The sequence below is a fragment of the Henckelia pumila genome, chromosome 2 (genome assembly GCF_033568475.1).
Source record: "Henckelia pumila isolate YLH828 chromosome 2, ASM3356847v2, whole genome shotgun sequence".
Classification (NCBI taxonomy): Eukaryota; Viridiplantae; Streptophyta; class Magnoliopsida; order Lamiales; family Gesneriaceae; genus Henckelia; species Henckelia pumila.
This window is the reverse complement of record NC_133121.1, coordinates 93,706,478-93,725,359: the sequence shown is the minus strand read 5'-3', so window position 1 is coordinate 93,725,359 and position 18,882 is coordinate 93,706,478. Positions and strand designations below refer to the sequence as shown.

The 18,882-nt window shown below is 30.5% G+C and overlaps 2 protein-coding genes across 2 annotated transcripts; both read right to left on the bottom strand.

Annotated features, from left to right (window-relative positions):
• Positions 1 to 648: 648 nt before the first annotated feature.
• LOC140882934 (septum-promoting GTP-binding protein 1) lies at positions 649 to 4,192 on the bottom strand. Its single transcript, XM_073289198.1, has 6 exons — positions 3,703 to 4,192; positions 3,253 to 3,373; positions 2,435 to 2,531; positions 1,943 to 1,982; positions 1,371 to 1,454; positions 649 to 975 (listed from the first exon to the last, which is right to left on the bottom strand). Exons 1-6 carry the CDS (start codon positions 4,009 to 4,011, stop codon positions 811 to 813), a joined length of 816 nt encoding a protein of 271 aa, XP_073145299.1. The 5' UTR covers positions 4,012 to 4,192; the 3' UTR covers positions 649 to 810.
• Positions 4,193 to 12,174: 7,982 nt separating this feature from the next.
• LOC140884496 (uncharacterized) lies at positions 12,175 to 14,974 on the bottom strand. The gene is made up of 2 exons (XM_073291271.1): positions 14,695 to 14,974; positions 12,175 to 13,360 (listed from the first exon to the last, which is right to left on the bottom strand). Exon 2 carries the CDS (start codon positions 13,254 to 13,256, stop codon positions 12,774 to 12,776), a length of 483 nt encoding a protein of 160 aa, XP_073147372.1. The 5' UTR covers positions 13,257 to 13,360; positions 14,695 to 14,974; the 3' UTR covers positions 12,175 to 12,773.
• Positions 14,975 to 18,882: the final 3,908 nt, after the last annotated feature.

Sequence of the window (18,882 nt, the reverse complement as noted above, 5' to 3'; positions counted from 1 at the left end):
CGTGAACTTAGGACACGAAAAATATATATAATTTAAAAAACTAATACTCCCTCCGTCTCACATCACATGTATTAAGAAGTGTTTAGAAAAATTTCTCATTTTATTCTTATTTAATTAAAATTTTAATAAAATAAAATAATTATACAATTAGTTAATGATATTAATATAATTGGATAAATTTGTAAAATATATGAGAGATAACATTAAATATGAAAACTAGACATATATTTGGAACATATGAACAAATAAATGTAACTTAATAAAATATTAAAAAAAATAAACATTTTTTTAATCTGAGTTTACTGATTTATATTTTTTCATTTAAAATTTTTATCGAAATATTATATTAGAAAATGGTGATGTAACAATCTAAATCTACTAATTTATATTTTGTTTCGATTCTAATTATTTTCATCAAATCGATGAAATGATATAAAAATAATAATGATGACGTTACACATATTGAGTCATTGACTCTCACTTAAAGTGTTTTAAAATATAAACTTAGAATTTATCCAATGTGGAAGACGTGAAAAATGTTAAAGATGGGACTTTTTAATATATTTTTAGCGTGAAAAGTATTTTTCGCTTCCCACAAGTCACATGATCTTTTTTTAAAAAAAGAAAAGAAAATCGTTTGAACAGGACTAGACAGGCAACTATTGCATCCAATAAAAAACACAATGTAAACGAGGTTCACAAACCTAGTTAGAAGATCAATTTTCTCTCATAAACCTACATATTATTATTTACAAAAGTCGAAGCTAATTTCACTAATTTTTGTTACATTGCGATTTTATCGACTACTTATTAATAGTCGATGATGGGTTCGCCGATGGTCAAATTTCTCTCAAGGGTCCAGGGCAAGTTAAAGAGCTTGGCCATGACGAACTTGAAAATCTTGTTTACGTTGATGTTATGTGTTGAGCTCGAAAAGAAAAGAGTCGCTTTGATCGCTTTTGCGTATGCTCTTGCCTGCATTCATCGCAAATCGTTAGATTCGAAATTCTGAATTGTGAACCGTTTGTACAAATACTCATAAAATTTTTTGAGGCATTAAATAATCTAAGAAAGTTTTAAATATCATTTGTGTAATATAACGAAGCTCGCATATCTCTACGATTGTATGATATTATCCACTTTGGACATAAACCCTCGTGATTTTGTTTTTGAACTTTATGTTAACTCTTTGATCCCAATATTTCAATGACGATTTTACATGCTCCAACACAGACGTTTTACCCAATTCAACAAAATGTATTACATGACAATCAGAAAAAATAAATTCTTGGTATAATGGAACGAGACAATGATAAAAAATATTTGACCAAAATTATTTCGCTAACTAGCAATTTAGTTACTAATATTACCTGAGTAATAATGGTCCATTGAATATCCGGTGGCATTTGGACGAAATCATCAAATTTGGTTCCTATTAAGATTGGAATTGCGTTCTGCAAATACAAATGCCAAGAAGAAAATATTAGATCCACATTCTAAATTATCTCCTTATAAGTAGGATACAACATTATTATCCATCTCATTTAGAAAAAATTATTTTAAATAAAATACATTTTTAATTACATCTATTATATATATATATATATATATATATATATATATATATATATAATAGATAGATAATCTCACTTTCGAAAATCAAGCATATATTAATTATTGCCCTCTCATGATTTCAATTATTCTTAGCTCAATTTACGTCGATATTAATTCATATTACAACAATATGAATTTTGCACTGATTTCAAATCTTTGACAATATGCATATACATATATTTAAAATTTAATAAATTACCCATCCTCGAAATTATGAATTTTGCTTTAAATTTCCGACAGGTAAACAGTGGAAAAAGGCCATAAAACGTCCTCGAAGCTTAAACTTTATAGAAAAGTAACTAAAAGTAAAAGTAATGTAATTTGGTACCTGATTCCATCTTCTTGCCTCACTGTACCATCCAATAATACTGCATTCAACAGCATACGAATATTATTAATATACTAGCTTCTTCAAAAAAAATAATTATAATATAATTAACCCAAACACAATGTTCTTAGTTATATTGAACTAGTTTTTTTTCTTATTTAATTTTACATTCGAGTGTTCTTTCAGTCTTTCTTAACACCACTTGAATGATATGGCCTTTGACAAGTCCAGTACGACAGACTTGATTTAAAAATATTGGTAACTTGAATCGAGCTCGTGATTATTTAATTCTAATTTCTTTGTTCATGTATTCGACCAATTCAGACATATACTTCATGTGGGGGCATATTTGAGGTTTTTTATATATACTTTATAAAGATAATGCTGGTGAAAAAAAGTATTTTAGAATAAAAAATTGGTATATTTAAAGACAAAAAGAAGTATATATAAATTTTTTTTTTGAACAAAAAGAAGTATATATAAATAAAATACCTGTTCAATGTACATCGACTAGTAAGATCAAACATAAACAAAATGGCCACAGCATCTTTACAGGCAATTGGGACTTGATCCAACGATCTCCTATCACCTGCATCAATATATATATTTTTTCAAAAACTTTAAATCACATTTATTAAAATGAAATAAATTAGGAATTATATTCCAGCAAAATAGACATGCCACCTAAAATTGACCCATCGACAATAACTACTAAAATAAAGACTCTTGCTTTTGCCTTCTCTTTACGTTTTTACAAGTTTAGTATATTACTTTGCTTTTATTATAAGTCACGTAAATACTATGTGATTCACAAAATTGGTCATTTTTGCTGATGTTTACACTCCAATTCCCAAGCGTAGGACTTGAATTTAGACAAAAGTAATTTATCAATATCAATAATGACCAAATGAACTGGTTGAAATTATTATCTACCAAAACCATTAAATTTCTTGGCACTGTACTAAAAAAAATATTGAAAATAGTGTATAGTTGATGGGACACGTATTTGCTTTACACGACAAGATACATCGGGTATGATAAAAATCTTGATAAACATGATAAAACCTCGTGGTATTTAGTATGTCTTGTGATCAGTTTGGCAAAGAGCGAGACAGTTTCGCAAATGAGTTATTGTTTTTATAATGAAAAATAATAATTTCCCATAAATTGAATAAGAGATTTCGTATTATAAAATTAACTACATTGTTTCGTTTGTGGTGTTTGAAAACTCCGAGCTTCACAAAATTAAGTGAAAAGGGTAAATAAACATAATTATATTATCGAAAATAAATAAAGTAAGGCATAAATACCTCCAACATCCCATATTTTGCAGGCGATTCTAGCTCCTCCAATGTCGAATGTCTTGTCCATCAAATTTAAACCTTTCATTTGGAGACTCCTCTGTTCTTGTAAATCTCCTACGTACCTTATCTTAAAATATAAACAATAAAATACCAAGAAAACATCAATATTTAATTTAAATCATAAAAGAAACAAATCACATGCAAACCAATAAATTTACACTTATTTATTAATTACGGTTGGTGAAGGAATTAAAAAAGGTTTTAAAAGGTACCAACAAGAATCATACTGTTTTTTTTTTTTTAATTCTTAGGTCTCGCATTATAGATTATACAATAAACATTAAAAACATATTTTATTAACTACGTGCATAATTTATACGTTCATTAAATCGACACAAATTAAGAAAGAGGGAATAATTAAATTTTAAATTAAATATTATTAATAAAGCTCTTTACCGCAAAGCTTGTTTTCCCAATCCGACAATCCCCCAGCAGACTGATCTTCAAGCAGACTAAATCGGAATCACCGCCGCTAAACGACGCCGTGCTGGGATCGCAGCCGGGAAACTCCAACGCCGCCATTGATGACGGGGAAGAGCTTCTTCTGGAAGACAACCTCGTGTAACGAGGAGAAGCGGGAGGCCTTATCGAGCAGGCGAGGAATCTGTGCCACAAGAACTTGAAGAACCGCCGGAAAACCGTCACCTTCTCCGATAAGCTCCACCGGAGATTGACCTGCACTATTTTCCGGCAGAGCTGCGTCATCTTCCCGGTGGCGGGCTGGCGTTTCTGGGTAGCCAGTTGCTGGTTTATGGGTGTAGGGATTGTGGATCGATGGCCGGAAGAGTCCAAGTTGCCGGCTTTCTTGAAATTTACCAAACTGGCTTGCAAGGTAGAAAATTTGATGGAAGAGTCAAGAGCAAGATGAAAAGCAGAGAATGAAATCATATATATGTTTATAATTGTTTATTTATATTTATATTTTAATGTATTGTATTTGTATACAAATAATATATAATAATAATAAAAATAATAAAGTATGGAGACTCATCTAACTCTATCATGGTGTACTTGTATGGTCAATTTGCCGGCTTCATTTACTCGTCTTCTCATGGCTACAAGTCACAAATCTTTTTGTTTTTATCCCAATGTTTTTATAAGATTTCGGGTCAATACATATCTCAATAACTAAACAGATAGAACTCTCAAAATGAGATGATGGAGTAATCGGAGTGTAATACACTATAATCTATTATTTGGGAGACAGAGCGGGCTTGAAAATTTTTAGGTCAATCTACTTGTTTGACGAGATCGGGAAGACCAATGTACATCTTACTATATTATTATAGTCGAGACTCTCTAATTAACAAACTTTCAATTAATTGGTGAAACTTGATTTGATATTACCATTAGCTCTCAACTTAATTTTCAATAAAATCAAAATTATTAGACAAAATAGTCAATTTATATTGCTTCCTCTTTTTTAGCCATTAGATGTTTTGTTATTTATCAAAATGACACCATTTTGTGCCTTTTGATGTTCTTTTATTTATAAAAATGACACTCACTTTATATGATGTATCTATTTTTTGTAAATATATGTTTAGAAAAACGTTATATTTTTATTATTATTTTTTTAATTTTACAATTTATTATTTATTTTTTTCGTTAAAAAAACGAACTGTACGAGCACGCAACGCATGCAGCGGAATACTAGTTGTAAATAACACATGTATCTTGACTTTCTTGTAATTTCAGGTCTCTCACCAATTTGAATTAATATCTTTTTCTCAATTGACTCTCAAACATGAGGTATGAAATTTATTTATCTATAATTTTAGGAATTTTTTTTTTCATGTATGTTTGTCATTTTGCGATTTCGATTCTTTATATTTTCAGATTTCAGTTATAGTCCGCTATCTTTGTTTTTTTTTTTTTTTGGCAATTTTAGTACTTTTTCGATTTGCACTGATGTGGCATCAATGCAATGTTGATGTGGATTTGACGTGTATAGTGTCACGTAAGCATTTTCGAAGAAAAAATATTTCAATTGCCAAAATAAGAACATGTATGACTAAAACTGAAATTTGAAACATAAATGACCGAAATCACAAAGTGGTAAACATACATGATTAAAATTGTAGTTTTTCGATAATTTTATTTTAGATTTTAAAAGTGGAAATTAAATCAATTATTCGAAAAGCTTAATTTGTTAAGGGATAATTCCCAATTTAGTCCATCGTTTTTAATTGACCCAACTTCGTCCTTCAATTTTCGAATGTTTTTCGAAATCGGTCATTTCGTCCAATGATTTGTTAAAATAGATGGAATGAAAATAGCTAACATGTTTAACACATTTCTCATTTTTTTATTTTTTATGGATAATTCCCAATTTAGTCCCTCATTATATGACGCGGGCCCGATTTCGTCCCTCATTTTTTAATCGACCCAATTTGGTCCTCTAATTTTTGAAAGCTTTTCGAAATCGATCATTCTATCCCATTAGATGTTAAAATATATGGAATAGAAAGACCTAACATATTTAACACACCTCCCTCATTTTTATTTTTATTTTTTGCGTAATATCTTAATCTATTTCTTCAGATTTGTTTGTGATACGTCTTTAATTTTTTGTATTTTGAAATATAATTTTGCTTCGTTTTTTTTATTTATTATTTTCTTGAAGAATATGCTACTTTCATTTTTTTTTTTTATTTTCTTGAGAAATATGTTGTTTACGTTTTTGTATTAATTAATTTGATTTGAAATTTTTTATTTTTCATTGAACGTTATATTTTGAATTCGTATTTATATTTTTTTATGCATAAATTGGATGGATTATCTAGTTTTTCTCGATTGATGTTAAACCATTGCTATTAATTATTTTTATGTTTCATGTGCGAATTTTCATTAAATTCGTAAAATATAATGAAATATGTTTGATTGGACTATTGTTTTGTTGTAAAATTGTAGTTTGTGTGTACATTTGTAATTCTAACGGTGGAATATTGACTATATATATATTATTCAGACATATTTATATTTGTTAAATGACTCATGTTAAAATGGGGTTTTTTTTTTAATTTTTAATTTAAAAAAATACAATATTTCAAAAATAAGGCGTGTAGAAAATCATTTCAAAATTAATTTAAAATGCTCGGACGCTGCCGGCAAGTTCCCATGCCTTTTTTCTTTTTTTTTTAATTTTTTTATTTTTTAATTTGTTTTTATAATTTTTTTAATTTATAAATATTTTTATAAAAATTATTATGTATTTGATATTAAAAAGTAATTTTTTTTCAAAAAACCCAAACTTTTAATTTTAATTTTCGATTGATTATCAGCTAAAAAATTATTAAGATAAAAATTAAAAATTTAACAGCTAAAAAATTAAATTGATTAAATAATTTTGTTTGCAATCAGTTATACTTATAAAAAAATTGATTAATTTAAATAAACATATTTTGATTTATAAATATTTTTATAAAAAATAATTATGTATTTGTTATTAATACAGTAATTGTTTTATCAAAAAATCAAACTTTTAATTTTAATTTTGAACTTGATTACTAGCTAAAAAAAATTTTAAGACAAAAATAAAAAAAATTAATAGATAAAAAATTAAAATTAATAAATAAATTTATTTGTGATCAGTTATATTTATAAAAAATTGGTTAACTTAAATAAACATATTTTGATTAAAATTTTTGATTTAATATTAATATTAATATTGTTTGTTGTAAATTGTTATTTAATTATTTTTTTAAAAAAATCAAATCAGATTGATCGGGTTAGTCGGGTTTGAGTTCACATTTTCAAGATGATTCCGGTTCGCCTCGAGAAATTTTCTATCTAATACTAATATTAAATCAAAATTTTTAATCAAAATATGTTTATTTAAGTTAACCAATTTTTTATAAATATAACTGATCATAAATAATTTTATTTAATCAGTTTAATTTTTTATTTTTGTCTTAATAATTTTTTTAGCTGGTAATCAAGTCCAACATTAAAATTAAAAGATTTATTTTTTGAGAAAAAAATTATGGTATTAATAACAAATTCATAATTTTTTTTATAAAAATATTTACAAATCAAAATATGTTTATTTAAGTTAACAAATTTTTTTATAAGCATAACTGATTACAAATAAATTTATTTAATCTATTTAATTTTTTACCTGTTAGATTTTTAATTTTTATCTTAATAATTTTTTTAGTTGGTAATCAAATCGAAAATTAAAATTAAAAGTTTGATTATTTGAGAAAAAATTACCTTTTAAAATCAAATACATAATCATTTTGTATAAAAATATTTACATATTATAAAAACAAATTTAAAAATTTTAAAAAAAAGAAAAAAGAAAAAAGGCATGGGGACTTGCCGTGTGGCAGTGTCCGCTTTCAGTGGCAGCGGACGCTGCAAAATTATTTTGCAGGGTCCGCTGTCACCGACAACGTTTTAAAATAATTTTGAAATGGTTTTCTACACGCCTTATTTTTGAAATATTTATTTTTTTAAAATTAAAAATAAAAAACCCGTTAAAATGATGAGTTGTTTAAAAATTTTAATCTTTTAATTAGTGTAAAAAGAGTCAACAATAAAAGGGAAAAAAATACATTTTTAGTCCGTAAGTAAACTTATTTTATAAACTTTATTCAATATTTTTTATAATAAATAACTTATTTGATATCAAATCTAATTAATTATTTACTTTTATTTAATAGTAAGATACGAACTAGATGAATTTTAATTTTTTTAAGATATTAAATATAAATATGTAATATATATTTATGTTTGTAAATAATAAATTACAAAGAATAAAAAAATACATATTATATAAAAATTAATCTTGAAACTTTATTTTTGATTTTAGTTTTAAAATATCAATTTAAATATAAAAATAAAACATAAAAATATTATTTTTTTAAATGAAAGTTTCAATAAAAACAACTCATTCAATAGATCATTTTTACCTGTTAAACAAGTTATTTAATCTATTTTAACATCTAATTGGACGGAAATATTGATTTCGAAAAGCGTTTAAAAATTGAAGGATTAAATTGAGTCATCTAAAAAATGAGGGACGAAATCGAGACCACGTAAAAAATGAAAGACTAAATTGGGAATTATCCCCAGAAATACAATGAAATCTATTATTTGAAAATTTTAAAATATTACATATAAAAAACAACATATAATATTTCTATCGTGTTCTTATATCACCGACTACTGACTAGATCATCATAGTGATATAATTTTATTGACTATTGAGGACTATAGGATTTATTTTTTTTCATAGTGATATAATTTTATTGACTATTGAGAACTATAGGATTTTTTTATTTTTTATTTTAATTTTTACCGTAGGGGTGCAGAAAGTCTCGAACCAAGATATCTTCACATTTTGTGAGAATAACTGATCAGTGGCCAAATGGCTAGTAACATGACTATGGTACTGTTTCAGAAATTTTTTAAAAAGTATTTTTTTAGCTTTTGTTCACAAAATTTTAAATTTTTGTGAATTTTTGTGAAAGAAAAGTTGAAAAGTGCTTCCTATAAGCTTTCTCAACACTACCTATAACGGTATATAAGTGATTCCAATATTAATTTTGTTAGGGTGTAATAATTGTTCCTATTGGATAGAGCAATCAAACCACGACGCTTGGACTATTATGTGGTTTAAAAATTTTGAGTTGCACCATTACCATCAGCTATAACTTTTGGTAAAGTGACAAGCGCTCGGTCTTACAATTGATATCAGAGTCATGTGTTCGATTTTCATTGATCGCAATGAGTGCAATTATTGAGAGAGAGATTGTTGATGTGTAATAATTGTTCCTGCTGTATAGAGCGATTGAACTATGCCGTTTGAAATGCTGTGAGGTTTACAAGATTTGAGTTGCGACTGTTTCCGAACTTCAATTAACGAGTTGGTCTCTTGTGAGATTGTGAGACAAGTCAAACTCACTCATATTTACAACAAAGAGTTATATTTTTGGCTTGTGAGACAGGTCAAACTCACTCATATTTACAACAAAGAGTTATACTTTTGACATAAAAAATAATACAATAGCATGAGTGACCCAATTAAGAGATCTGTCTTATAAAATTTACCCGTAAGACCGTCTCACAAGAGTTTTTGTGTAAAAATAATCAGAAGCTAATGCAAGAAATATAATGTTGGGGTGATTGTCTCTGGGAACTCCATGACGCTAGGGCTGCTGTGCGGTTAACGAGTTGGTCTCTTGTGAAATTGTGAGTAGACTTGTCAAAATAGGCTGAGCCCGCCGGGCCAGCCCACCCCGCCGTAGAAATGGGTTGGGTTGGGCAAATCTTAGCCCGTTTGGAGGCGGGCCAAACGGGCTGAGCCCGCCCGGGCCGTGGGTTAGGGCGGGCTGGCCCGCCAAATTTTTTTTTTATTATTTTTTTCAAAATTGTATTTTTTTTAGTGTTTTTCATACATATTTTTTAGTTTTATTGAACTTATTTTGAATGAATTTTATGATAATTAACTATGTAGTATGTTTTTAAATTTTTTTCATATTTTATTTTACTAATTAATTTTATATATTATTAATTTTTCATAGTAATAAATTTTAATATTGATTAAACTATTTGATTAAATTTTATTTTATTAAAATTTCAAGTGTTTTTATAATTTTTTTTAATTAAAAAAATAACATTTATTTTTTTAACAAAATAATAAAAAAATTAGGCGGGTTGGGTTGGGTTGAGCATTTGGAGGCCCGCCATCCGCCTAAAGGCGGGTTGAGGCGGGTTGTGGGCAGGCCCGCCCCGCCGGCCCGTTTTGACATGTATAATTGTGAGACTGGTCAAACCCACTTATATATTAAAAAGTGATATAATATCATGAGTGACCCAATTAGGAGATCCGCATAACAAAATTTACCCGTGAGACCTTCTCACAATAGTTTTTGTGTAAAAAATAATCAGAAGCTAACACAAGATATAATTTAAGAAATACAATGTTGGGATGCTTGTTCCTGCGAACACCATAACGTTTGAATTGCAGTGAAATTTAAAAAATTTGAGTTGCACAATTATTATTAAACGATAACGCTTATTCCTACGTATAAAAAACTGAATTTTTTAAACCAAAAGTTAATAATCATTTTCTGTAGTAACGGGCTAACGGCAAACACTCCGGAAGTATTTAGTAACTAACTAATGACTCTTGCATTTTTAGAAGATGAAGTTTTAGTTGTTATTTTTTTAGCATGGCCATTGTCACAACATTTATCATATTAATGTTATGGTATCTCATAATTCTATAAGCTCTTGAACTCTTTAAATATTGGTTGCAACAAGATACACTTTCCACGATTGAACTTGTATATTTCTTTTATTAAATTAAATTAAATAAAACACAATAAGAAATAACAAAAAGTATGATAAAACAACAAAATATTATGAACAATTTACTGAATAAATGTTTTAAAAAACACGATCAATAAAGAATTATAAAGAAAAAGATGAATTTTTGAAATTTTAGATTTCTGACTGATAGTCTTCCACCCGAAAGAGTGGATGCTGGCATCAGGGTAGTATCCCGGATGCCAGATCAACAATCCGGATCTTGTTTGCAAGTCAAATCATTTGACCTGCAACAAAATCTGGGCCGTTGCTACCCCACCCGGGCACTATCCGAGTGGGGTAGCATCGACTCTTCCCTCCCACCCATCCCATTTGCAGTCATTGAATGTGTAGGTAGGGCAAAAAGAAGAGAGGGGGAACCCGTAGGACTTTTTAGGCCCAAACTCTTGAAAGCATTCAACTTCCTTCACCAAACCACAAATGAAACAAAAAAAGATCCCATCCAACTTCATCAAAAAATAATATGATAATAATTGGTTTTTTTTTTAAATATGAAAACAAAAGTGATATATTGGAGATAATATGATAATAACTGGGTTTTTTAAAATATGAAAACAAAAGTGATATATTGGAGTTACGAGGTAGTTTTTGAGATTGTTCAAAAAAAATCTCATTCACAAAATTTCAAAAAACTTTATCGAAAAGCTCAAACACATTTTTTCATGCAATCTCAAACATTATCTCTTCAATATGATTCATTCATATTTTGAAGAATGAAAATATTACGTACATCTCAATTATATAAGTTACATTTCTTTTTTCGTTTGTCTCAAATGTATAAGCATATACTATATTTAACACTCCTTCCGTCCCGATTATATAATCTTACTTTTTTCACACGAATTAAGAAAAATCATTGAAAAAACAAATTATATACAATCTTTTTATTTTATCCTTATTTAGTTCAAATAAAAAAGAAAACATGACCTATAAAATTGAGATGGAGATGGAAATATTTTTCTTACCTTTTACTAATACCATATAATGCGTCTCTATTAATCACGTCTTGAAAAAACGTGCAACTTTTTGTATGAATTAAATTGAGACAAATAAGAAGTTTGAATATAATTTAAATAATTGATATTCCAATGATTTTTCAAAATATTTATGAAAAAAATGTTTGACTATATAATAGGAACAAATGACTAGATTTTAAAAGCATTTTTGCCTCAATTTTCTGGTAGATGAGATCCTAGCATATGAGTAATACCCAAATCATGCATCCAACGGTTCATATTTTTTACATATAGGCGTAATTAATTATATATTGTTGACGTGACAAATCATGGGACATTAGATCTATCATTGAGATATTACCCATATGCTAGGTTGAAATCTACCCAATTTCCTCCCCTTGCATCTTCATGGGGCCCACTGCAACCGAAATAGGTCAACTATGTGATGTGGGCGCAGTAGCATTATCACAATTTCATAATTCCCCATAATAACCACCTACCAAAACTTAAGAGCAAGAGCTTATAAAAAAAGAAAAAAAGCAAAAGAGAGTGAATGCATTAGATGTGACAAGACACAGAATTTAAATGGTTTTAAGAGAATGGCACATGAATCCAGTGACCACATCACAACAATTGAAAGCCTTTGTTTCAAGACTCTACTTTTGATCAAGGATATAAGGTTAAGATTTGCACGAAACAACCAAAATGAAATAAGCCCTTACAATTATGTCTCGAACTCCAAGCAAATTTACGAAAAACGCCTCTATTCAACCACCGGCACCCGCATTGCCCTTCAACATGCCGAAGAAAGAATGTACATCTGACGGTGTTGGCTCAACGGTTACTGATAAAACGGCTGCAACATCAAAAGCAGCAGCTGTTGGGACCAGAGGTACGGTTGCATCCCTGATCATGCAAGAAATTAAGTACTTTACCCAGCTCGAGTTAGATGGTCCGAGCAGCTCCAACAAGCCAGGTAAACTTGTGATGTGTGAGTTTTTGGGACTCAATATAGGATCAGTTGTCAATACATCAACTAAGAAAAAGAAAGGAAACAAATGGAACATTCCGAGGATGTGTTCTACAGCAGAAGTAGCGGATAGAAACCAGCCGAGTGAGTTTTCACGATTCAGTTACCGGAATCTGAAAGCTGATCTTAAAAAGTCAGCAGCTTTAGGCCATGTTATCAGATAATTTTGAGAAGCCAAGTTTCTTAAGACGATTTGTGATAGGATTCACCCATGTCCTGTCGGGATTCCCACATTTCACGTCCACTATTTCAACCACGCTCGATCCTTTCTTGATCGGTTTTTTTCTTATAGGGGTTCCATCTATCGAAATATCACAAGATGTAAGCATTGGGATATGATGTGTACCTCCAGAGTTGAGCTTTGGCCTCCTAACATTTTCAGGGCATTTACGATTTTTTGCAATGTTTGGGCCACTGCTGCTTGCTTCATCTTTTGATGTTTTCGATTTTGGTTCTCTTGGAGTCGACTCCCCTGTTGGAGCAGAGACAGGAGTGCATGACTCCGGCACCTTGGTAGCATATTTTGCAGAGTCTAATTCTCTGGACATAAGGGCACCAATCGTCCCGGTCGTTCCTATTTTAACGGATCCGCCCCCGCCCCTGATAGCTTCTAATGTCTGTACCATAATGTAGCAACTAGTGCACAAATTCGATACAAAATTTTCTACGATAGAAGATGGTGTATTTTTCAGTTGGTTCTACTAGATATTGAATCAAGCAATTGAAGATCCTGCATCAAGGCGTGTTTTTCGGTTAGCTCTAATAGATATTGAATCAATCAATTTAAGATCCTACACCAAAGCAGCGGTGTATGCAGCATGCGTTCCTGAACAATATTACATTTCTCTAAATACTATTCAAACAGCATCAGGTAGTTCTAAACGTCTAAATGCAGTTGCATCTAAATGCAGTTGCATAACAGAAAACAACATAGAAATAAGAACTCCAATTGTGATAATATGTATGATGTCCACAAGTGTTTAGATATTTTCATTGTTTCATTAGAATAACTTCTAATTATTTTTTATTTATAACACTAACGATAACATTTTGTTCAACGAGCATTATCTTAATATCTTCAACAGAACCGTAGATCTACCCAAGGACAGACAAAGTGGAAGTCTGAGGTCCATGAAAGAACATCCCAGTTCAATCATATAATCCATATTGAAATTTGACGATTTGTTAAAAAAGGTAAAAAAAAGAAGAAGATGAAAACAACTAAATCCCTTCATTACCGAAAAGCGACTAGGTGAATGCAGGATGATAAATCTGAAAAGCCTAATATAATAACGTTCGATGCTTATTGCATTGGCTCATAATGGTTGGATAATTAACTTTCATAAGTGACCTACTTAACAAAATAGATGCTTCACTGCTAAAAGGTGTAGGATAGGCCGGACTCATTTAAGTCAGTCGCCACTAACTAACTGTTCAAGCATTTGAGCTCATAAATAACGGTCTTGATCGCAGACTAATAAGTATCAACCAAATCCAAATGCCAAAACCAACCACCCGAAACTCTCCCCCCAAAATAATAAACACAGTCATTAAAGCTAAGAATGAGATGAAAGATTCATTTTTTGCACGAAAGAGGGGTCAGTGAGAGATCCAACACCTTGTGTTAGAGCTTCAAGTTCATTTGCAAATATGTATGGTTTAGGTCTACGAACATCAGAAAATTGCATGAGATATTTGCCACAAAATCAACATCTTCTTCCTTATTTTCAGGAGGCATTGGCTCCTCGAAGTTGCCCAAAGTCTTCACAATTCGATTCTTAACACAGTGCTAAGTGCTAACCATACAACCGTAGCATCAACACCACCCACCTCACATATAGCCCAGAAATCACCAAGAATCAAGATTATCAGCAGAAACTGGGACGGGTGGCAATTCAAATTAAAAAAAAATGCAAATTTCAACTCTGGTTTTTCTAAAAATATAACCAAACAAAGAATTTAACACACGGCATCTAATAACACACATAATCAAACAAGACATAAATGAACCATGAACGATTTCAAAATTCAAGAAATGGACAATGATTAAGAGTAGAAGTTTACCAACGAACTCGGGCATCAAGAACTTCGGTTCTGAAAGACACAAATGAGGGTTCGTATGAAATGAGTTTGAATGATTAAATCTTGCATAAAGCCAGAATCTTGGATAAAAATAGCGACGTGGGTTGTACTAACGCCATCGAGAAATCAATCAACTCTTACTGAAGTGGGTGAGTTTGGAGAACCTTTTATTCTTTCAAATTCAAGAAAGTGGAAACAAGATCCGACATAGTTTCTTGCGTTTCGGCTCCCCGACACCTCTTGCTCACAATAAAGGGCCCACTATTGGGTTTGGTTTGGTGACTTTGGTCTATGAAATGAAATTTCATGTATATTTTACACTCAAATTAACAAATTTTTTATATTTACTAGCGATAGAGACGCAAGGTGCGTGTGTAATAAATAAAATGTAATATATAATTTAATATAATGATCTGTTTATATTTATTGCAGTTTTTGTTATATACTAAATTTTTTTTTCCTTTCAACTGTATGAATATATATCGGTGAATTAGAGAAAAGTCCCCAAACCAAAACAAAAAGTTGTGTTCAATCCCTTAGTCAGTAAAATAAATTCTGCAATCTCCGATCCATCATAAAACTTATTTTTAACTCCCTAGTCAACCAATTCACATGTTTTTCCCTTTTTCTTTTATTTTTTTACTATTTTTCCTTCTCCTTCCTTACGTCTTTCTTCCATTATATATATATATTTTTTACTTTGTTCAAGCTGAAGTTGGGAATCTCAAATTCATAATTTTTTTTTGGAGAAATTGCATATATCACTCTTGTGAAATCCCGTGTTAGCTAATAACCTCCCTGTGAAAATTTTTTAAGCTAATAATCCCCTATGATTCTAGATTTGTAGCATACACACCCTTTTGAGCTAAAAAATGACGAAAATACCCCTACATAAAATAAATGATAAATTAAATAGTTCATAAAAGTCAAGGGCATTTTCGTCATTTTTTAGCCAGAAGGGGTGTGTATGCTACAAATCTAGAATCACAGGGGTTATTAGCTTAAAAAATTTTCACAGAAAGTTATTAGCTAACACGGGATTTCACAAGGGTGATATATGCAATTTACCCATTTTTTTTTCAAAAATAGCGTGGGTTTTGAGTGATTTATACTGTGCTTCCTAAATTAGTGAGATATTGAAGTGCCCCTCGTTTGTGCTTCTTGTTTGTTCTTGGTTCATCTTTGATCGTTGATTATTTTCATTGCTCGAGTTTATCCCTCGGTTGTTCCTTCTCCGATGATTATGTTGTTGTCATTCGCCGAAAATGAGTGTTTCGTGATTCGATCATGCGTTTGGATAGATTTTGGTTCGTGGATTGCTACACCGACTGTGGTTTGATTATGGTTTTTGTGTATTTTCTTAGTTGTTTGGATGCTTGGCGATTCTCGTGCAACGAGCTTTTTCATCTTCATCGATCCAATATTTGCTCAAAATTTCTACACATACACTCACTTTCTAGCTTTTTTTTTTTTTTTTTTTTTTTTTTTTTGCATTTTGACTTGGGGTGGCTGCAAGAGGTGTTTTGTCTTATGTTTTGGTTCATTAGTCTCCTTGTTGCATTGGTGAGTTGTTTTTGGGTGGCCTATTTCGTTCGAAATTCTCCAAATTTTTTTATTTTTTTAGCTGCTCACCAAGTGTTCGACAGTGTGCTTGAGAGGCGTTTTTGTGCCATTTTTGGAATTCTCTCGGCTTTTCATTTAGACATCATGCCCAAGAAGAAGAAGCCTGAGAAGGGGAGTCTTGTGCTTCAATATAGATTGATAAAGCCATTTTTAAGGGACCTAATGTTCAAACTTGTTGCTGAGTTAGTGCATGGTGACACGACAAGTGTGCTTGGTGTTGCGTCGGGTGTGTCGGTTGTTGTACTTTGATATCCGGGCAGCAAGCCGGATAATTTTTTTTGTGTTTTCAAATGGCTATCAAATTTTATTTTTTAATCTTATACTATATGGCTATCAAACTTTTATTTATAGTTTCAATATCGGGGCTTAATGGTTGTGGTTGTGATATGAATAAAACTAATGATTGTGGGAAATAAATTTCATATATTTTGATCGTAAATTCGTATGAAAAATGAGTAAACAATATTATATGGTACGAAATAAAATGATTCGGGCATAAATTATATATGATCGATAATAAAGTACATAACGTGGTAAAACAAGCACATTGCAACAAAGTGAGACTTGATGAATTTAATGTCTAAGATAGTAAAACCATTTGGTATCTACTCAATAGAGTATAATTGACGTATAATCACAAGTATGTCCTCGAATTTATTTCACTAAGTTGATGAGGTGAATATAGGACATACATGTGCACTTTGGGTAGTCACTATAATTTGGTGACAAATAAGAACTTACCAATAAATATTGAAATAGTAGAGTACATATTTAAGTAAATCAGGTACATCCAAGTCTATCTTGAAGTAATATGACCGATAATAAAGTACATAACGTGGTAAAACAAAGACATTGCAACAAAGTGAGACTTGATGAATTTAATGTCTAAGATAGTAAAACCATTTGGTATCTACTCAATAGAGTATAATTGACGTATAATCACAAGCATGACCTCAGATTTATTCACTAAGTTGATGAGGTGAATATAGGACATACATGTGCACTTTGGGTAGTCACTATAATTTGGTGGCAAATAAGAACTTACCAATAAATATTGAAATAGTAGAGTACATATTTAAGTAAATCAGGTACATCCAAGTCTATCTTGAAGTAATATGACCGATAATAAAGTACATAACGTGGTAAAACAAACACATTGCAACAAAGTGAGACTTGATGAATTTAATGTCTAAGATAGTAAAACCATTTGGTATCTACTCAATAGAGTATAATTGACGTATAATCACAAGCATGGCCTCAGATTTATTCACTAAGTTGATGAGGTGAATATATGACATAGATGTGCACTTTGGGTAGTCACTAAAATTTGGTGGCAAATAAGAACTTACCAATAAATATTGAAATAGTAGAGTACATATTTACGTAAATCAAGTATAGTCAAGTCTATCTTGAAGTACATATGACCGATAATAAAGTACATAACGTGGTAAAACAAGCACATTGCAACAAAGTGAGACTTGATGAATTTAATGTCTAAGATAGTAAAATCATTTGGTATCTACTCAATAGAGTATAATTGACGTATAATCACAAGCATGGCCTCACATTTATTCACTAAGTTGATGAGGTGAATATAGGGCATACATGTGCACTTTGGGTAGTCACTATAATTTGGTGGCAAATAAGAACTTACCAATAAATATTGAAATAGTAGAGTACATATTTAAGTAAATCAGGTACAGCCAAGTCTATCTTGAAGTACATATGATCGATAATAAAGTACATAACGTGGTAAAATAAGCACATTGCAAGAAAGTGAGACTTGATGAATTTAATGTCTAAGATAGTAAAACCATTTGGTATCTACTCAATAGAGTATAATTGACGTATAATCACAAGAATGACCTTGGATTTTGATAAGTGCATTTTATGCGCTTAATTTAGTTATGATTTAAATTGAACTTTATGTTGTTTCGAGCAGATTTATGCGGTTTTGTTGTTGTTTATGTGTATGTAGGAGGATTTGTGAGTTGGTGAAGTTATGGATAAAAAGAAGAGGAAATTGAAGAAGAAAGAGTATGATGTGCTAACTTGTTTGCAGCTGTGTCAAAGTGTTCCGAGAAATTGAGGAAGAAAACGTCGTATGTGCACGAGAATTTCACGCTTATGCGTGAAATGGCAGAGAATTGAAGAAATTGAAGAAGCAAGACGACGCATATGTGTGAGATTTCGACGCAGAAGCGTGAAAATGCTGAGATCTGAGAATAAAAATTTCATGCATCTGCTGGAAAAAGTCATGCATCTGCGCAAAAGGGCAGAGATTTGAGAACAAGAAGAGGCGCATATGCGGCCTTATTTCATGCATCTGCGTGAATGTTTAGAGATTTGAGAAACAAAAACACACGCATTTGCGCCTGTTGTTAATGCATCTGCGGGAAATTCCAAGATTGTGCGTATCCGAATATTTTGGGAAACAAATCATAAATTTTGGAAAACAATTGTGGGCTTTTCTGGGCTTGGAAGCAAGATATAGAAAGAAATTTTTTTAGAGGAGCAGAGATGGAGAATTTTGCAGGGGAACAAGTC